We start from the raw sequence: 21202 nt of genomic DNA on the forward strand, positions 1-21202 counted from the left end.
TCTCCAGTTATTAGGCGGGATTCTGCGGTGTGAACATCCTTCTGTTTATATCTGAAGCTTATGCTGAAATGAGGATAATGGCAGCAGTGAACATTTACAATGTGCTCGCTCTGTGTGTACTGGGGGCGGTGCTCAGTACTTGACGCGAGTTTATGTCAAGTAAAAAGGCTTGACGGAGGATGAGGCAGTACGGTTATTGGCCCCATTTTACAGCTGGAAAAACCAACGCGCGGAGAAGTGACCGGCGTGGTGATTGACCACGGTGGAGTCTTGCCCAGTCTCCAGACCCCTGCTGCTGACGCTGCTCTCTGCCACCGCTAATTCTGTCCCCTCTGCAAGAATTCCTCAGGTCGCCGCCATCCGTGTGGATGTTTCCCCGGGGCAGCTGGGCTACCCCATGGCACCCACCTTCCCCTCCTCACACCCCTAAGCTCCCTTTGTTGACTGACGGCTTTGCCTCCGCAGGCCTGTGTTGTGGAGAGCTGCCGATGGGACTCACGGCCCCCGAAGCTCACTGTGGTCGGCGCTCAGGGTTGCGCCTCCCTCTGTGCCACCCCCGCCCCGTCCTGCTGGCCCAGGGCCCTTTCCTGTGGGATCTGCCGCCACCTTGCGCTCAGTGCGCCCCCACCCCCACCCCGCGCTCTTGGACATGTCCTCTGTTTCGTTCAGGACTCAGGCATGGGTCCCAGAGGACAGATGAATGCGGGGCACTGGGGTGTGTTTGTCCCCTCCCCCCACTGACACATGTCCACTGTCCTCAAACCACACTTGTGCACCCAGTCCCCCATGTGAAGAGATCCTAGCAAGCCCCCACCCGGCCCCCACGTATACCTGGACAAGCTTGATCCTAAGGATAAACACAGAACGAAAGAGACGATAATGAGGACAAGGGACTTGCCAATAACAACAAGTATCAGAGCCAAAATTGAAGCTTAGTCATCCCTCCAGCCCTGCTGGGCCATATGCTGCCCCTCTGTGCAGTACCTGAACTCTAACTTTTTTTTTGATTAAGTATTTATTTATTTCTTGGGAGACAGAGAGACAAGGGGAAGAGAGAGAGAGGGAGACACAGGATCTGAAGCAGGCTCCAGGCTCTGTGCTGACAGCTCAGAGCCTGACGCGGGGCTCGAACTCTCAACCAGGAGATCGTGACCTGGGCCGAAGTCGGACACCCAACCGACTGAGCCACCCAGGCGCCCCTGTTCGGTACCTGAACTCTAAAACCAAGTAAAGCACGTTGGCCCTACCTGAGGGACACCACTGCTTTCTTTCGGAGCGCTCTTTACCAGGTGGGAGGTAGCTGGGATCCAAACCACGGGTTGGTTTGATTCCAGAGCCGGTAGGCTAGCTTCCTGGGTAAAGAATCCACGAAGGAATTATAAATACGCCATCGATGCGGGGCGTGTGCTGAATGTATACGCCAATTTAAACTTTTGAAAATGGCTGGTGACTGACCTCAGGATGGCGAGGTGTGGGGGGAGGACAGAGGTTAGTTCATTCGAACACACATCTTCCAGTTACACACTCTCAAAGCAAGTCTGGGTTTCTGGCCAGGTGGGCAGCTGGAGGGGAGCCGTGGCTTTGCTCCCACGCGTCCTCAGCGCGATGAGATGTTGAACATTTGTCCCCGCCTGCCTCTTTCTCATCCTTGCTGGCCTGTTTCCTCTTACAGAAGAGGGTTATAATAATCGAAATTGTGCAGGCATCCACGAAAATGAGACGAGATGATGGGATGAAAAGCGCTTAGTAATCCACAAACCAGCAGAAAAATGGAAATCGTCCCCATCTTTCTGTCTCACTGGGCAACTGGACCATGTTTGTTTGTTCTTGTTGGGGGTGGGGACGGGGGATCTTTAGCAGGAGAACGTGGCCAGGGGTGATGGAATCAGCCGTGATGCCAGTGCGTGTGGCCGAATAGCACGGAGGGAGGAAAGCGCCCGTAAGGTGTGCTTTGCTCTCCGTGTGGACGTGCTCTCTGGGTCTGGAATACCGACCGAGGCAAACAGGCGGGGCTCCTTCCGCAGCCCCGTGACTAATCAGCAAGCATCGGAAGCCCAGCCTGCAAATCAAACTTAATTGTTCGCATATGTTCTCCAAGCTCTCCGTTTATGGCGAAGGTACCAGAAGGCTCTTCGCCGTGCTGATCTGTAAACACATAGTGCAGGGGCCTGTTTGGAAATGGGCTCAAGTGAACAAATCAGTCGTTGTTCTGGGGAGCCCTCTGTGAGTCCTGCAGAAACGACCCCAGCTTTAAAGCCGTCTCCGAGTGCTAAAATGCATCAAGGCTGGATCCCAGATAATGACCCCATTGTCCCAAACTGAAAATCCGCGAACTCCAGCGGTCCTCTGTTTCCCCAGAAGAGCAGCCTTCTTGGCTCAGCAGAGGTACTGTGAGCGTCTGGGCCGCGTGGTTCCTTGTTGTGGGGACCAGCCCGTGCCTCGCGGCCGTGAACCTGCCTGACTTCTTCCCACGAGACACCACAGCACGCCAGCACCCCCGACCCGGTTGTAACACACGAGGACGTCTCCAGATGTCCCCCAGGGGCCCAGATTGCCGGCAGTTGAGAACCAGTGAGCGAGGGTGCAGGTGAGAGCGGGGCTGGTCCGGTCAGTGTGAGCAAAAGTGGGGCTTAGAGGGGAGGATAAAGGAACCTCGGGCTAGAGCAGAGCCAAGTGGATGCCTCTGTGAATAACGAAAGCCGAGTTCCAAGACGGTGCAAACAAACAGCCTTTGCTTCAACTGGCCATCCTCAAATTGTCCTTGTAAGGCGATGGCGGAGGATGCTGAAATGGGCCGGACCACTTAAAGCGTAAGCCTTGGGCCCGGCGTGAGGTAGAGTATCAGCAGCGAGGACAACAGGAGTTTGGACGAGCGGGAGATCACGGAGACCCAGCCTTGCGGTCGCCGGCGTCTGCTGGGATGGCAGAGTCCCTGTGGGGCAGAGGCTGGGACATCCGCGCACGTTGGCACGCACACGTGCATGAATGCACACGTAGTGAAGACGGCGAGCTCGTTACTCTAGTGCCCGCCCTGCGGAGCGGGGATCGAGCCCTGCCGGAGAGTGGCTCAGGGCCAAGCGGGAAGCGGTGCAGACCCGGCCCCTCTGATGGAGTCAGGTGCAGGGGCAGGACCAGACGTTTGCTCTCGGGTCGAGAGGTATGGTGTTACAACCTCAGCCACATATACAGGTCTTTTCCATTAAAAAGAAGATGCGCTCAGGTACCAGCTACTCGCCATCGTGAGAAGGAATAATAATTTTCTAGTGGGGTTTCTATTGAGATTTTAGCAAGTCTTTAGGGCCACGGAAGCTGGTGCTTTGTGTTGGCACCACGGCCTTGGTTGTGTGCGTGTGGGCGCGCGTCTTTAACACACGGCCATACACGAGTCAGGTTTCTTCTGGAACCTGTTCTGACCTGTCCCCGGCCTCACCCCACACAGCTGGACACAGCAACCCCCGCGCTGGCGATTGCCCGGCCAACAGATTCTGTGACAGGACAGGATGATCCCAGGTGGGGGGGGGGGGAGGACCACAGGGGGATGGGGGTGAGGGTGGCTGTTTATCCCCATGAAGGTCAACCTTGACTGACTGTCTACTCCAGCTGTTGGCCTGGCGGGAGGGGGGCGGGGGGGGCTCGTCATCTCTCAGCGGAATCTGAAAAAGACAAAGCCCTATGACGGTCCAAATCAGAAACATGCTGCAGGCCTCCTGGAGACCTCGCGCTCTCTGCCCCCTCCCCCGAAAGCCCTCCCCCGGCTCGGCTCGGCTCGTTACATCCCTCTGCCTCCCTCCCCTTCATTCTCTGGAGGATAAAAGGCAGGTAATGAAACACCTTTCTTTTAGGATGCCTTTACCTTTAAGGTGCGAGGGATAATACCCCCCAATCCGGGGAAATGCCGGTTCAGGCTTTGCCTTCTGCATTGAGAATCACTGGAAAAGAACAGCCTGACATGCCACAGTGTCATTTTTCTCCAAAAAGAGAAATGACGAGTAAAGCATCTGTTGTTGGGGGCCTTCCCGCTTTCCGTCCTGATAAGTAAGCAGCCTGTGGCTGCCATGTACATGCTCCGGGAAACAAGATGCTGGCGCCTTGAACTCCTTCCTCTGCTCTTTTCTCTGCAGACGCTGCTCTGGGTGTCTGGGCGAGCCCCGTAATCGTCCTTTGCCGCCACCCCCATGCCTGCGTCTGGAGGAGTGTTTTCTCTTCCTGAGTGTGTAGGCAGCCTTTCCGGGATAAAACCCACCCGTGTTCTGCCATCTAGCTGTTCCTTTGCAGGGCTTAGCTCTCATCTGGTGACGGGGGCATTTTCGGTGGTTTTCAGCTGACAGCAGAGAGTACTCGTCATTGTAAAACTTGTGCTCGGCCCTGCTGTCCTATGCCTCCCCCGTCCGGTGCCTCCCAGGTGGTCACTGAGCCCACAGCCCCGGGAAGTCTTTGTTCTGTGAAGGGAGAGCCTTTCGGGAAGGCTTGCCTCCTGGAACTCTTTCTGGAAGGTTCTGGGCTCCTCCAAGCCACAGCACCCCAAGCCCCCACCTGCCTAGACCCTGGCTGCTTCCGTTTCCCACAGTCTGCTCTGACTCGAAGCCACGGCGTCCCTCTCAAGAGGGTTCCAGAAGGAAATTAATGCGAGCGGTACATTTTGCAACGAAATGCTAAAATAGCAATCAGTGCAACTATTTCCCTGACGTGCAGGTCTAATGTGCTGCGTTGAATCAAAAGTCTTGCTCAGTGAGCCAACTCATTAAATCCTTATGAGCGGCCATCCTCAGAGATTTTCCTTCTCACACAGTCTCCTGCTCATTCTGTCCCAGTTCAGCCCTATCAGGACTGCTGTTTCTTGTACTTGCCTCGTAACTACCTCTCAGGGATGTGAGAGGCCAGGGTCGTTCGGGGTGGCTGTGAGGGAGGATATGAGTGGAAATAAAGGAGAGAGGAAGAACACCTCTTCCTGTCCCCATTATGTGGGATCCATCACCTCTCCCAAACCCGGGTTCCTGACGTTCATCCAAGACGTAAAGGACCCAGACCATGAAAGATTTCCCTTGGGCAAGCCATGTGTTCTGGGTCCAGGCAATGCTCAATTATGTGCAGGAAATGGAAGCAGAGCAGGAAAAGCTCAGAAACGTGAAAACCTGGATAATCCTGAAAAACCCTTTGGCCGTTCATTCTAACCCTCCCCCGTATTCCATTTCCAGCAGCCATTCACAAAAGGGCGTGCCTGGGGAACGGAAGTGCTCAGACAATCCAAATGACCGATTCGGGATTCCGACGGGTGTCGTCGTTTTCTATGCATCCTGTGGTAGAATCCAGTTTTTATTATGAGTGACCTAACCTGGAGGAGACCTTGAGAAACGCAAAGGAGAATGGTCCCCAGGTGGCCCTGTCAGTCACCCCCCGAGAAGGTCACCGCTGGGCCTCCTGGAATAGAGCACCTGTATGTGGGGGCTCGCGGTGACACAGCCTCCACCGTCACACTCAGACATCAAGCACGAGTGGCTTGGGGTGGCTCCCACAGCTACTGAGGCTGACCATGACCCCGGTTGTCGGGGTGGGGGTGCGGGTCTGGGCGCAGGCTCTGGCCGGGCAGTGGTACACTCTGGGCTGCTCAGGCTTTTAAAGGCTGGGAGGTCCTTCTTGGCGTGACAGATGGGAGGCTCGGACCTTGCTCAAAGCGACAGGTTTCTGAACACTGTTCAGTGGGAACAAACAGTAATTTGGACTTTGCTTTTCAGCCTGGACTCTTTCCTGTATGGCCTTCACACCCTCTTCAAAGGTGACTTTAGAATAACAGCGCGAGACGAGTGGGTATTTGCCGACATGGACCTTCTGCATAAAGTTGTCGCCCCGGCCATCAGGATGTCCCTGAAGCTTCACCAGGTAAAAACCAAAACAACAATCCATTTTTTATAAAAGGATAAGCCTGAAACATGATGGGGGAAAAAGCCTTTTTCAAAAACATGGTCCCTTTTCTTGGCATGACGTTTGTGAGCGGGCGTGTAACTAAGCATCGAGGCCGTCCAGATATTCTTGACCTCAGCGGTGGTGATTGGTCTGCAAGAGCTGCTGGGGGCGGTGATGTCCCGCTAGGACAGAGAAGGGGAGCTGGCCACCGAAAATGACATCTCAGAAGTACCCAAACTGTATTGCAAAGGCAGAGAAACCAAGGCTGAAAGCTGTTTCCCTAGGCACCTTCCAGCGGTTAGGACAATGGGACGAGGACGTGTCCTCTACCCCGTCGGGATTCGGAAGGAGTGTGGGAAGAGAGTCCACGCGGAGTGGACTTGGCCCTTCAGGTCACCGGCCGAGTCGCCATGTGGTCACTCACCCACGGATCAGCTCGCTGGTCTTCCCCGAGCCTGCACATGGACCTCTTTCCCCCCCAGGACCAGTTCACTTGCCCCGATGAATATGAAGACCCAGGGGTCCTCTATGAGGCCATCCAGTCCTTCGAGAAGAAAGTCGTGATCTGCCACGAGGGCGACCCGGCCTGGAGGGGCGCTGTGCTGTCCAACAAGGAGGAGCTGCTCACCCTGCGTCACGTGGTGGACGAGGGCACTGACGAGTACAAGGTCATCATGCTCCACAGGACCTTCCTGAGCTTCAAGGTGATCAAGGTACAGTGGCCCTACCTCCCGGCTGGCACCAGCGTTCACGTCTCAGGGACACAGTCTCGGAGGAGCGGAGGTGGGCAAAGGGGCCAGGGTCCCTCGAGCCTGTGAGAACCAGTGTGTCCACAAGGGCTTTGGCGAGGAGTCCTGGTAGACACACGTGTAGATGAGGGTCAGGATCTGCCTTGTTTTTAAACACTTTTCTAGTTCGCCAAAGTTCCAGAACTTTCTGTAATAACCTATCCCTGGACCTGGGGGCTTTCTTACCAGTGTTTCTTTTCTTCGTATAGCTTCGAACCACTGGACCAAAGCAACAGCTTTCTTATTCGCCCTGTTTCCCCATGAAAGTGGCATCATACCCATCTTACAGGACTGCCCGCGGCTCCGGCTTGACTGCGAAAACACCTTTAGGCCAAAGTCCTGTGGTCACAGATACTCAGACCCATAGCCCTGGTCGCTCTCCGTAGGTTAAAATCAACAGACTGAAAACACATGCCACCATCTGCTTTTCTCTCCGTTCCTTCCCCCGCCTGCAGGTTAACAAAGAATGTGTCCGCGGCCTCTGGGCCGGGCAGCAGCAAGAGCTCATATTCCTTCGCAACCGCAACCCGGAGCGCGGAAGCATCCAGAACAACAAGCAGGTCCTCCGAAACTTGATTAACTCCTCCTGTGACCAGCCCCTGGGGTACCCCATGTACGTCTCCCCACTAACCACGTCCTATCTAGGGACCCACAGGCAGCTGCAGAGCGTCTGGAGCGGCCCCGTCACTTTGGACGGCATCAGGACGTGGTTCCGAACCAAGTGGTTAAGGTAGGTCTTTACCACCAAGGCCTTCATCCAGACGTTGGGGGGGGGGGGCGGGGAGAGCTCCCCCACTCCTGGTTAGAGTTTCACTGTTGTGTGATTAAAACCGCTATTCCCGTGTGGCCTAACAGATCATTTGTTTCCCTGAGCAGTCTCGGATGACGAATCAGGGAAACCTCACGCAGATGAGAATCTGTGTCCCTCGCACTTGCTGAGGCTGAGGTCTGGCTGGCGTTCGTGCACGGCGTTCACGCACAGCGTTTGTGCAGGGCATTCGTCACAGCGTTCATAAACCGTGTTCATGCACAGGGTTCGCGCACGGCGTTCGCGCGCAGCGTTCGTGCACGGCGATCACGCAGAGCATTTGTACGCAGCGTTCGTAAACAACGTTCGGGCACAGCACTCACGCACAGAGTTCGTGCACGGCGCTCGCGCAGAGTGGCACGGGTTATGGGTCTGCAGGAGTAGCTGTTGTACATCTGTTACGGGGCCGGGGCCTGAACTCCCCCAGCACACGGCTTCCAACCGATAAGCCTTTCTGCTTGGGATAATGTCTCTGGTTAGCTGGGATGAATTCTAGGCGGTTTGGCCCAAGTATGGCAGAGCTCCAGATCTCAGGCCTCGAAGCCCAGGGTTCTTTCAGAAGGTCAAGGCTGCAGCATGTGGATCCCGATGTGTCATTCATTTCTCAGGCACTGGCATCTGGGGAGCAGACCCCTCCCCCGCCCCCCTGCATCCCAAGTGTGCTGCTCACCTGTAGAGTGTGGTCTTTTTTAATCCTGATTTCCACAGGGGTGTGGTGGGGCACTGGGGGGGGGGGGGGCGGGGCGGGTAGAAATGTCTGGTGAGGGCCCTTGAAGTCCCTCTCCCCCGACAGGATGCGGAAGGGCTGTAACGCCGGCCAGCATGGTACAGGCAACATCGAAGACGTGGATGGGAGGGCTGCCCCGTCCGCGGGAGGCGGCCACACTCCGGGCGGCGAGAGCCGGGAGAGCAGCACGGAGCAGCCCAGAAAAGATGGGACCCACCACTGGTCACCACACGAAGGGACACAGAGGACAGGTGGGTGCAGCGGGCCTCACGGTTACTGATCAAGGCTCCTCTGGTCCCCGTGACTGACCCCACGGGTTATGCTGTCATTCTCGCCTTGGAGAACTCCTTACAAAAAGAAAAAACCAGGATTGGGCCACAGGATGCCCTAAATTTGCTGACTCTTGAAGGTTCTACTCAGGAAAACCCCTGGTAGACTCAGCTTTTTTTTTTTTTAAGTTCATTTATGTATTTTGAGAGAGCACACAAGTTGGGGAGGGGCAGAGAGGGAGGGAGGGAGGGAGGGAGGGAATCCCAAACAGGTTTCGCACTCTCAGCAGGAGCCCGACAAGGGGCTCGAACTCACAAACCGTGAGATCACGACCTGAGCCGAAATCGAGAGTTGGATGCTTAACCGACGGAGCCACCCAGACGCCCCTGTTAGAACTCAACTTTTATCCTTTATCCATATCCTGTTGCCTTAGCCAGCCATCTGTCCGTCTGTCCGTCTGTCCCCCCTCTTACTCACTTGGTGGCCATCGGACCGTGTGCCTACCGTGTGTGGCTGTGCTGTAGCTACCGGTCCAGGCTGGCACGTGCCTCCTTCCGGGAGTGGACCCTCATTCCTCTCTGCATCTGTGGGGTGCACAGACAGGCCTCCTGCCCCCCCGTTTCCTGCTTCTCTCTGGTTCCTGCCTCCACCCCCCCCCCCCCCACCGCCACATACACCTGCCATTTCAGAGGACAAGAAACGAGGCGGAAAAGGGTGCCGGCAGACCTGATGGACGAGGTGCACTGGTCCATGCCTGGGGAGAGTTTAAAGTTTAGAATCGCTTTGCAACTGGTGCCCACCTAGTGAGGCTCACCCAGGTGGATGAGGTTCTGAAGCCCGCTCCCCTGGGGACAGGGTAGGAGAGGCGGCACCGAGGGCTCGAGAGGACACGCCAGGTGGCTTCAGGACGGGCAGCTGCTGCGTCCTAGCTCCTGCCCACACATCGGTGCTCGGCTTTGCCCAGCACCTGTTAAGCTGTTTCACCTTTTGGCCTTGGCGCTTCCTTACCATCCAGAAGCCTTCGCTAAACACCTCTCTGTGCGTGTCCCACAGGCCAGCTCTGTACGGAGGGAGTTAGCCAGGGACGGTCCCTGCCTCCTGGAAGTGCCCCAAGCAAGGCTGAGGATTTGACTGAAACAGTGAGGGTTTACATAAACACAGGCAAGCGGTAGGTAGATAGACAGATGATAGAAAGATAGATGATAGGAAGGAATGAAGAAGAAAGAAAGAAAGAAAGAAAGAGAATGAAAGAAAGAAGGAAGGAAATAAAGAAAGAGAGAAAGAAAGAAAATAGTATAATACATATAGGGAGGGACACCTGAGTGTCTCAGTCAGTTAAGCGTCCAGCTCTTGATTTCAGCTCAGATCATGATCTCAGGGTTCATGAGTTCAAGCCCCGCTTTGGGCCCTGCACTGATGGTTAGGCGCCTGCTTGGGATTCTCTCTCACCCTCTCTCTCTCTGCCCCTCCCCTGTTTGTGCGCTCTCTTTCTCAAAATAAATAAACTTAAAAAAAAATACACATGCATAGGGAGGGGCGGGGGGAGAGATGACTGATAGATGACAGATGGATAAGCCTGAGAGATGGAAAGCTACAAGATGGGAAGGAAGAAGATGGGGAGAGAGAGGGAGATGGGTGGATAGGCAGAGTGGCTGGCGTTAGCTGCTCAGAGGGGACAGAACCCCCTGCCCCTTGACTGAAGCCATCCTCCCTGAACGCGGAGTGAGCGGTGCCCCTGCCAGGCCCGAGGCCTCAGTGTGTGGCTCGCTCTCAGGCTGGGACTTTCTTACTGCTTGGTTGACCCTTGTTACTGAATGAGGAATGTTAAGGTTCAAGATCACCGAAGTGATTTTCCAGATGGGAACGTGCAAGGTGGCTTCCACATGGAGAAGAGGCTGCGTGTTTGTCCAGGTGGCTCGTCTGCAGCGGAGAAAGTCTGGGGCCGGGGGATCTGGCGGGAGGAAGGCCGGGTGTGCTGGACGAGCCTCGGACCCAGTGAGACGACTCCTCTTCGTAAGGAGTAAAAGGGTGCCCGCTGTGCTGGGCCCGGCAGAGGCTAGAGTTCCTCCCTCTCCTCACAGCCCAGATGCCGTGGGTCGTGAATGTTCTTCCCATTTACAGCCAGAGGCCAGCACCTGGGAGCAAATACAGACTTTGGGGGCAGATATTACAGCACGATCTTCCAGAGGCCAAACCAGCTGTTGTTTTCCTTATTTCTTCTCAAAACTGCTCCTGCCAAGGTCACTCCTGGCTTTCCATGCTCTCCAAGGTGCCTGGGCTCCCAGCCCTCATGACTGTCAGCCCCCCACCCCGCCCCCCGCCCCCCGAGGCTGCCTCAGGCTCCCAGACCAGCGGTCCTCCTGTTCAGGGGCCTGAGGGGGCCCATCGCCAGGCCCCAGCGGCTTTGAAGCCGCCCGCCCCGGGTGTATCAGGACATCCCTGCTGCGGTGACAGATCTTAATAACAATCGTTGTGCCCGACCCTCACCTGTGTGCTTTCCAAGTGCAAATTCACTAGTGTCACCATGACCCAAAGAGAGAGCCCCTCCCCATACTCACCTTGCAGCTGAGGGGACGGGGCATGAAGTCACATCACTGCCCAGAGTCACGCAGCTGGGACTCAGACCCAGAAGCCGCCATTCTAACCACCGGGCACGGTCCCTGCCCTCTGGCCCTGGGGTGCTGTGTCACCTCATCAAGTGCCGCCCTCGTCCCCAAGCCCGGGCACGAGCCGATGGGGCCGCCGCCCTGCACCTGCCCCAGCCCTCCATCTGTGCTGCTGGCCGCGTCCCTGCCCTGAGTTTGTCCTGTCCCCTGGCTGGCGAGTCTCCTCTCACACCTGGTCTCCCTTGTGACCCACGAGAAGGCAAAGCTGACACTCCGTTCCTCCCCAAGCAGCCAGCCGGGCTTCCTTTATGTCCCCACTTGGGGGTGGGGGCACAGGGGGGAACCCGTGCTGACATGCCTGCAGAGGAGGAGTCACTGCCCCGCTGCAGGGGGTCAGAGGACCCAGAGCGGGGAGGATGGGCCAGCCCGCCCCTCCCCTCCCCTCCCCTCCCCTCTCCTCCCCACCTCACACACAGGAGGCACTTCTCTCTTGCTCTCTTTGGCCCTTCCCGCAGCCCTGATGACTCCTGGCAGCCAGAGCGGTGTCCTTTGAACTTAAGGCGGGTCAAGGCATTCTTCGGCTGAATCTCGGTGTCACGGCCTCCCTTCCCACCAGCGGCAAAGCTGGAGCCCTTTGCCAGGGCAGCTGTCACAAAGTACCACGCACGAAATGTCTTGCCCCACAGAAACGGTTGTGTCCCAGTTCGGGATGCTGGAAGCCGGTGATCAAGGCGATCAAGGTGCCGGGAGGTCTGCTTCCTCCCGAGGGCTGTGGGAGGATGTACGCCAGGCCTCTCCCAGCTTCTGGGGTCTGCTGGCTGGCTTTGGCATTCCTTACCTTGTAGACACATCACCCCCTCTCTCTGCCTCCGTCTGCACGTGGTGCTCTCCCCGGGACACCTCCCGGGTCTGCGTCCGAATCCCCCCTCTCTTTGAGGACGACAGTCCCGCGGGAGGAAGGCCCCCCGGTATGACCTCATGGGACAAATTACACCTGTAACCGCCCTATTCCCAAGTAAGGTCACATTCTGAGGTGCTAGGCGTTAGGACTCGAGTGTGTGGATCTGGGGGGCACGCTTCTGCCCTCGCCTGGCCTGCATGGCTCCCCGTGACGGACCATCTCCCCGATACCTACTTTCTGCCCTCTGGCTGGCTCACGTTGCCCTGGTCCCCGGGCCTCCTCGCTGACCCTCGTCACGCAGGCTCCCCTTCAGGGCCTCTGCGCTCCTGCTTCTTCCGGCTCCAACATGCTTCTCCCCAGGTCGCGGGTCCCCCGCTCACTCGCCCAGCCTCTCATCGAATGCGGCCTGCCAGAGAGGCCCCAGCAGGCCGGTCACACAGCACCGCCCCCACTCTGCCCTGCCACCACCGCATCAGGGACCGGGAGCCGTCCACTGTCCCCGGCCTGCGACAGCACAGCGCAGTGGGTGCTGGGTGTGGCCGGCCCTAACTTCTGCAGGGGACGGACAGACGGCCCCCGCCCCATCTCCCCCAGCGAGGGGCCCTCGTGCATGTGTGTAGGCCTCCTAGTCTGCGCGTCTGTACCCCATCTGTACCCTGCCGACAGCGGCAGGAAGGCCCGCCGTCCAGCCCGGGAAGCAGGGCGCCTGGGGCTGTGGTCTGAGCAGGCTCTGGGTCTGGGTGGAGACTCCCGAGTGCCAGGCGCCCAGCACAGGGCCCCGCAGGAGCGTGTGGGGGCTCGGCCTGTCCCTGGTTTCCTGGCCCTGTGGGGGGAGGTGTGGCCGCAGGAGCGCCTGGGTGAGGCCCCTCTAAAGTGCCAGGCTAGGTGGCCGCTCAGGTCTGTGGTGGCCCTGTGCTCAGCGGTCACTGGTTGAACGAGCGGATGGTTGCCCCCAAGCTCTGAAAGCTGAGTTCGGCCATTCGCACCGAGGCCTCCCTTTAGGGCCAGACGCTGGGTCATATTCCCAAGTGGGACCTCAGCGGTAGCCGGCGTCTGTCCGTCACGGCCGCGAGCACTGGCGCCAAGAGCCGCTCACCCTGCTGGCTTGTCCCGGGTGCCCCAAGCCCCCTGCCAGAATCCCACCAGGGCCCGGCTCTGCACCTTCAGAAAGTTCTCCGGGAAACCTCTCCTGGTGGACACTCTCCTGGTGACGCCTTGGGGACAGGGCCCTGCCCACACCAAACTGGCACAGTCCTGGGAAGAAGGGGGACCCCAGAGGGCAGCCGAGGACCACCCCCTGGGTCCCCTGTGGGCTACCGCCCACCCCTAGAGCATCCGGGGTGTCTCTTGGGAGGCAGTAGGAGCCCCAGCTGGTTCACCGAAGAGCTCGAGTTCTGCAGAGAGGTTACCTCCTCCAACCATTCGGGTTAGCGTCCCCAAGGGGGCCCGGGAGCTGAGGGAAGCTGGGGGTCGTGAGTCCCAGACAGGAGATGGCAGGGGCCACCCCTCTGGCCCTCGCCCCCTCCAAGCTCTGGCTGATGCAGAAACTGCCCAGCGTCCCCACCCTCCCCTTGGCAGCTGCCCAGGGTTCTGCCTCGTGTGAGGGCTCCCAGGGTGAGTCCTCCCTTCCTAATGCTCACCTGGGAGCTTCACAGGCGGTGGCGTGAGCAAAGCGTCCATTCTGGGAGGGGGGTGTCACAGGGTGGGGATGGAAGCCACAACTGCACTCGAAGGGATGCGGCGTGTGAGACGGTGTCCTTGAAAGTAGCATCTGGGACCCCCAGGAGCTCCTCAGCACAGCAGGGGAATAATCTGGAGGCAGGCTGGCGTGCAGGTCCCCTGAGAGAAATCTAGAGAGGCCCAAAGTGGGTACGCGAGAGGGACGGGTTGCCTCCCACACACTCAGGACACAGACGCCTCTCCCTCCTGCCCCCTGGAAAAGGTAAACGTCACCTTGTTTCTACTACTACTGTGGTTGAAGCCATACAGGGACATCTGCCATCTTGTGCTGACATTCTCTGCACCTGCTCACCCTCTGTGTGAAGTGCAAGGACGGGACCGTCGTCTCTGATCTCCCCGTCCCTCGGCAGGTAGAAACACGCCCCACCTCGTAAGCGGCGTGCTGGAGCCCCAGGCCTCGGAGGACCAGGGAGGTGAGGGCTTCCTGAGGCTCCGTGCCGCGGACCCTTGGCACCCGATGAACAGCAGTGCCCACAGGTGTCCGCGGGGTGACAGGACAGCCACACCCAGCTGGCCCTCCAAAGACCGGGACCCCTTACGCCCACCCGCTCCTTGGCGGGTGCGGACGGCATGGGCACTCGGGGAGGGTTTCTGACTCGGGCAGGGTCAGGGGACGTTCTCCATTCCCGAGGCCCCGTGTATACCGGCCCCTGGGGTCCCAGGGACAAAAGGCCCCGAGAGGGAGCCCCTGGTGGGAAGGGGCAGCCCCAGCTGGCCGGCCGGCCCTGCCCTGGGGAGCCCGGACCTGCTGCAGCCGGTGGTGCCCTGACGAAGCCATCTGCCTGCCCTTCCGGCAGGCCGGCGCCCCCCACCCCGCCCCACTGTCCTGCCTCGGAGACCCTGGGTTTCATCGCAGCCACAGCCCTCTCTGGCCTCCCCGTCTCCCCCCAGGCGAATCAAACTCCTGTGCCCACATGAGTGGAGACCAGGGCTCCCAGAAAGGGAGGCTGCCCAGCCAGCGGACGTTAAAGGCTGTCCTCCGGTCAAGGGGAGGGGATTCCCACGCCCAGATCTCTGTCCTTGGCTCGGAAAGTCCCTGCCCCAGTGCCCCACCCCAGAGGCCACCCTCCAGCGCACGGTGAGGGCCCGGCCTGCCTGCAGGGGCACATCCGGGCGTCTCAGCCTCTAGGGCAAAGTATTCTCTAAGCTTCTCCAATGGTTCTAATGGCCGAGGTCAAGAAGCCGTGTCCCCACTCGAAACTTTCCGGGGCCAACTCTGTTCCTCATCAGGGATTTACAACACTCTAGGGTCTCAGTCTGAGGTCAGTCCTACGGGAGGGTCCCTGCCGTCCTTACTGCCAGTCAGCGTGCTGTGTGCTGAGCCTGTGGGAACAGCGCAGCCGTCGTCCCTTCAGGGGGGCGTCGTCCCTTCAGGGGGAGGATGGCGGCCAGTGCCGTGCACACCATAGAGCAAACAGTTACCACCTGTGGGCTGAGCGCCGTGCGGAGGGAGGCCCCGGGGGTCGAGGTGGAGGGCCTGACTCCCTGGAAGGGCACGACTGAGCAGCTTAGCCAAGTGGCAGTGATGGAACGGTCGGAAGTGTGAATGTGAACCAAATTCTAAGGACAGGGATCTTGTTTTACGGTGCCCAAGGCTCGATTCCCGTAACCGGGGACCCAGCCGCTCCTTCCCCTGGGCCCTGCCTCTCGGTTCTCACACGAGTGTCCCAATCCCGGTCCTTGCCAGACTCCCGGAGGACTGACCCCTGTCCCCAGCCCGCCACACTACGTCTGCTGCCCCCCTGCCCCCCATGTGCCCCGCACTCACTATACGGTCTCGATCACGGCCCGACGGCCTGCAGTCTTCTTGCCACGCCAAGAAGTAGACGTCCCAGCCGGAAGGGGACTGGTCGCTTTGGTGGAGGCTGGTGGCCTACTTGTGGGACGGCAGTTAGGAGTTCATAACTAATCTGAATCCCAGACTGGACAGGAAGGCTATGCTCTCTAATAGGAGGCGTCCCAGAACCTGTCACATAACCATCAAGGATGGAGGAATGGTGCCAACGTGATGAACCAAGGAGGGTAATTTCTATGGTATTTCAACCCGGGTTCTAAGGAGGTTTGCCCTACAAACGCTCCTCATTTGATAATGGAGAACTGGCAAAGTAAGTAAAATTGGAAAATAATTACCCTGAACAGCACAGATGAATTTAGCACGATTTGCTTACTTGTTCCACTTGCAGAATTAATAAAAAAAAAATTAAGAGCAGCAATAACAACCACAAAAGGCAACAAGAGTGAAGCGATGAGATGCGGGGAGTCACATTATCTTGCACAGAACACAGACCATTCCTCTTGGACGGACAGATGGGTCTTCGTCCCTTTGTTTCTGGGGCCTGCTGACGAGTTCCCCCACCGAGCACGGGTGGTCCGCTACCCAGCCATCAAAATCACTGACTTGCGGATGAATGTAGGGTATTTTTGGACAGCAATCAGCATTACGGTATAAATCACAAACAGATGTTTGGCCTTGTCAGACTGAACAGACTACCAAATCACCGTCTCTGCTAATTCGCATTCGTCAGGGTCCCTTTTCTCCCCGTTTTTCCCTCCGAGAGGGTAACTTAGCTCTTCGGTGTGGGTGGATCAGATGGGCGCCGGCCCCGGGTTGAGAGCGCCAGGCCAGGGGCTGCCCACGCTCCTCCCAGTCCTGTGGGACTCTGAGCGGCACCATGGGTGGGTCCCTCCAGCAGGTGGGCAGGAGCGATCAGGTGGGGACACCTGTGGAGACGGGCACCCCCCCCCCATCCTGCTGTCTACACTGCACTGGATCCACATGAGGCAGAGGGCCCTTGCAGCCAAAAAGAGGCAGAGTGGAGGCGGGGCTGGAGGAGACCCCTGGAATCTCTGTATTAATAGGGTCCCTAAGGTGCTCTCTTTCAAGGACATGTCTCTTCTCGGGGCCTCCTATACACATACGTAAGGATTTTAGAATCGCCAGATGCACAATTACTAACTTGGGACATTTGGGGTGAGGTGGAACATGAGAAAATGCACGGGACAGTCCTCAGGGGGCCACCCCTTCAGCCCCTCTGTTTTTACCGACTGAATGCCTACATTGTCACGGCTTCGGGAGACATGTCGATAAGGCAGTTGGTAGAACCGTGTGTGAGGTCACTGCTCCCTTCAAAATGATAGTTCAGAATTAGAGCCTAGAAATTGTTGATGCTTACATTAAGCGACTCAGCGTCCTGGCGAGCACACGCCTTCCTCCCCCCACTTCCCTATAAAACTGCCAGCGGTCGCTCCCTTCTCCCAGAGACGTGGGCAGGACCAAGCCTTTGGGGCAGTCGGAACCCTTCTGTCGAGAATGGCCTTGTGTCCGCAAGCCTCAGCAGGAGCCCTGAGCCCAGGCGTGGCCGGCACAAGGGAGTTGGGGGCCACGCGCATGTCAATGCGGGCCTGGGCCTGGCCAGTCACACCTGTGAGGGCTGCTTCTTAATGACCTTGATTTTAGGGGAAAACTTTTGTAGAAAACGAAGGCTGAGGCAGGTGGCTCAACCATTCCCCACGTACCTTTTAAGGCAACTAAAAATGACACAAGCCTGCATGTTTCTTCCCTTTATCGCTGCTTATCAGATGAGCATAGGAGCCAAGGTCCTGACGCAGGAACCGAATTGGATTTGCTTGCTAGGGTCAAATTACACTGTCAAGTGACACATCCCAGGGTGCCTGGGTCTGGAGCTTCCGGAAACGCAGGACTCACCCTGACCCCCGCTCCCCGTGGCAACACTTCCACTCGCCCGGGGGCTGCCGGGGGCTCTTGGCTCAAGCCACGGCCACGTCCTCAGGGTCCCGGGAGGGGCCGTCCCGGCCTTGGCAACAGTGGACCAACCCGGGGCCCAGCTGCCCGTCCCGCCGCACAGACCTTGACGTTGGTAAGCACTTGCTGTGGCAGCCGGTTCCGCTTTCTTTTACAGGCGGGAGGAAAGGCCGGAGCCAGTCTGTCCAAGCACACGAGGCGTTGAGCCAAAGGCCGCCCGTGCTGAGCTCATCGGGCCCCATCCTAGAGAGCCACCCGGCCTTCCTGCAGACGTCCACGTCGGTCCACGAGCTGGCCCAGAGGCTCTCGGGCAGCCGGCTGTCCCTGCACACCTCGGCCGCGTCCCTGCACTCGCAGCCCCCACCGGTCACCACCACGGGCCACCTGAGCGTCCGCGAGCGGGCCGAGGCGCTGATCAGGTCCAGTCTGGGCTCGTCCACCAGCTCCACCCTGAGCTTCCTCTTCGGCAAGAGGAGCTTCTCGAGCGCTCTGGTCATTTCTGGACTCTCTGCCGCGGAGGGGGGCAACACCAGCGACACCCAGTCGTCCAGCAGCGTCAACATCGTCATGGGCCCCTCGGCCCGGGCCGCCAGCCAGGCCACACGGGTAAGGGGCTCGGCCGGCGGGCCAGGGTGGGGGTGCGGGCCCCCGCGTCTGCCATCGCCTCGTCCACGGGGGCCCCAGACAGGAGGTGTTCTGGCTGTGCGCGGAGGCAGACGAGTCGCACGGCACACGTCCCGCAGGTGATGACACACGGCAGGCAGTACGGAGCCTGCGAGACACCGGAGCTGGGCTGAACTGCTCTCCTTAGCCCCGAACCCGGGATGCGAGCGGGTCCACTTCCCCCCCAGAGCAGGAACACGTTCTCCTTCGTTCCCTTTTCACGCCAGTCTGGCCCGAGGGAGGGGGAAGAACACACATCAACACCGGCGTCAGACTACGGTCCGTTCCTTCCGCCAGATTCAATCTGAAAGCTGCTGTGGTGTGGCCTTCTACGCATGTATTTAAATGCTAGGAAACGAGAGGTTGAGGGACTCCCCCTAAGCAAACGGCTCCTTACCCAGAGCTCCAGGCGAGCAGACGTGAGGCGAACACTCGCGCTTCTTAAGCGAGAAAGTGAGTGAACGGACACTCCCCACCCAGCGGTCGGGAGGCGAAGACAGGAGGCACAGGGCGCACTTGGGTGTCACAGTGCAGGTCTCCCGAACTCCTTCTGGGTGTTCACACATTCTCCTGCCCTAAAAAGCACGGGAGTCACGGCCTGCCCCTCTCTGGTTGGGGGACTTGTCTGCAGCGGGCTGACGGGGGCCACGCCACGGGAAGGTGCCCTTCCCACCCCTGGGTCCACGGTCGGCAGGAACCCCCTCCGCGGGGCCGTGGGGCCGCGGCAGTGGTGGGGTTGTGGGCCTCCTGGAGCCCCCAGGCCACACCGCCAAGGGCAAGGAGGCTGGCTCTTTCAGAAGTTGTAACCAGGTTTAGTTAGGTCACTAAGGTCTAATCAAGCTTCCCTCATAAAAATGCACAGTAACAGACTTCTCCCACTGCTCAATCTGTTTAAGATGCTGTCTGTGGGTGTGGTTCTGGGATTCTGGCAAATTCAGTTTCCCTCTTTCCAACAGGACAGCTGGGCCCTTGGCACTCTGTGCACCCAGGGTAAATAACCATCCGTATGACGGTTCAGGGGCAAACCTGCCGTACTGAGCGTTCCTGCCAGGCGGGAAGTGTGTGTGTGTGGGGGGGGGGGGGAACGCTGGCCAGAACCCAGGAAATCCAGGCACACAGTGACCTCTCCCCCGAGGGCCCGTGTTCCCAGCATGGCCACATGACCTGGGGAAAGGTCCCCGTGTGCAGAGCCCCTAGCCGCCCCCCCCCGGCACATTGGACCCCTGGTTTCCTTCCTTCCCCACCGAAGCCAGAACCCCGGGGCCCCCGCATCTGACCTGGGACCTGCCGCGTTGGCTGGTTAGGTCGGCCCCTGCGGCGGCGGGTGGGGATTCAAAGCGGCAGTAGGTAACATTTGCTGAGACCCCTGCCTCTCCTTTCTCTCTGGAAGCACCTCTCTGAGCCGTGTGAACCCACCGAGGCCACCGAGCAGGGGCAGCTTCGCGACCGCCGTCTGGCCGAGGCCATGGCAGAGAACGGGGGGCTGATGTGCAGGAGAGCAAGCCAGGAGGACATGGGCCTGGACGACACGGCTTCCCAGCAAAGTGCGTCCGATGAGCAGTAGGGGGCAGGGCTGGCCAGGAGCCCCTCCTGTGGAAAAACGAGAGCTGCTGTAGCCAACAGTGACTTTACCTCGGGTTCTGGAAGAGTCTCACGTGAGGATAAAACACGGGGCAGCACACCCCTTCCCCCGACACGGCTCCAAGCCACCCCCGGAGCCCCCCAGACGTGGGACGCACAACACACTTTCCAGAATTTGAAAATTCTAACAAAAAGCCATGTAATATCTTAAATAGAGTAAGTAGAGCACATAAATAACTCTTTCCTGCCCTGAAGAAACTAAGACAAGTGCATGTTAATAATTGGCATTTTATACATTACCGTTACCACGTTAAAGGGACAGCAGCACCCATCGTACCATCCGCTGGTCAAACGCAGTAGGGTTCAATCTACGCATAAAGAAAACCTCACTTCCTTATAATATTTATGCAGACGTCAAGTCAGTATAAGCCAGCGGCAGCTTTTCTGCAAGAAACGTGGTAGTGCATGAAGTTGGGTCTAAAGTATCCCGTGAGAGATCCAGCGACGCTAGTGACCCAAGTTTAGAAATCTAGGCCTGTGGGAGCACGGAAAGCCATTTGGAATCCCATGACGCTCAACTGTAGTCCCCGGCTTCCCACAGCCAGGCCTGTCTCGCCCGGCGCTCCCATACGCTCACAGGACTGTTCGCTGGTTTTCCGAGCCGAGCGATCCTTCCCGTGTCACAGAACACTTGCACACACCTTCGTTTTTGGAATTAAAATGTTTACAGTTACTGTCGTGTCCGGTTGTTGCTTGAATTCTGCTGTAGCCTTTATAGTGAGAATGACATTTGGGCAAATTCTGGGACTTTGCCCACCTGAAGACCCCCTACCGGGTAAAGCAGAAACCTGGTTCCTTGTGGATGTAAGGGGTGGGGGTGGGGGGGCGAGGGGGTCCATGAAGAGTATCATCACCGGCCTGTGGTTCATCCCTTCTGGAAAGAAAAGAGTTAGAAATTCTCATTTTGGAAACAGTTCTGCAAGTTTCTTCAAGGAATCTAGGCTTTGGAAGTGTGGGGAGTAGGGGAGGGCATGGTGGAGAATTTCCTTCCCCCCCCCCCACCCGTAAGTAGATGGTAATACTTTTTCTTTTTTCAAAATAAGAATTGCCAAGTAATAATAGGTAGGCTCTGTAAGCAGAGGCACAGTACATTGTTCTCACATCAGTGATCCCTAGAGATGCAAAGTTGGCTATTGATTTAAACGCAGGTGATTGTCTAATGAGAGGCTGATAGAACCTTACTGTAGTTCTCCAAATTGGCCAAACCAAACTTGGCTGGCAGTCCCTGAAATCCTCTTGGGCCACTTTACAGCCAAGCCCTCAGGACTAAATGCCCGGCCCTGAGCTGTGAGCGTGGCCTCCCCACGAAGGGCATCTCCATGAATTCCGTAAGAAAAACGACAGATGCCCAGTAGCAGCCTGATGTGAGCCGACCACCCAGTGGGCATCCAGAA

At 58.1% G+C, this 21202-nt stretch overlaps 1 protein-coding gene across 1 annotated transcript in view; it reads left to right on the forward strand.

Annotated features, from left to right (window-relative positions):
- PCNX2 (pecanex 2) overlaps nucleotides 1–20056 on the forward strand; it is a 298842-nt gene extending 278786 nt beyond the window's left edge. The window contains exons 29-34 of the mRNA XM_042960259.1: nucleotides 5733–5877; nucleotides 6384–6614; nucleotides 7145–7419; nucleotides 8291–8475; nucleotides 17662–18110; nucleotides 19558–20056. Coding sequence (XP_042816193.1) covers nucleotides 5733–5877; nucleotides 6384–6614; nucleotides 7145–7419; nucleotides 8291–8475; nucleotides 17662–18110; nucleotides 19558–19731 — 1459 coding nt within the window. The 3' untranslated portion in view covers nucleotides 19732–20056. The remainder of the gene's footprint in view (nucleotides 1–5732; nucleotides 5878–6383; nucleotides 6615–7144; nucleotides 7420–8290; nucleotides 8476–17661; nucleotides 18111–19557) is intronic.
- The last annotated feature ends 1146 nt before the right edge of the window (nucleotides 20057–21202 follow it).

Source organism: Panthera tigris, chromosome D2 (assembly GCF_018350195.1).
Source record: "Panthera tigris isolate Pti1 chromosome D2, P.tigris_Pti1_mat1.1, whole genome shotgun sequence".
Classification (NCBI taxonomy): domain Eukaryota; kingdom Metazoa; phylum Chordata; class Mammalia; order Carnivora; family Felidae; genus Panthera; species Panthera tigris.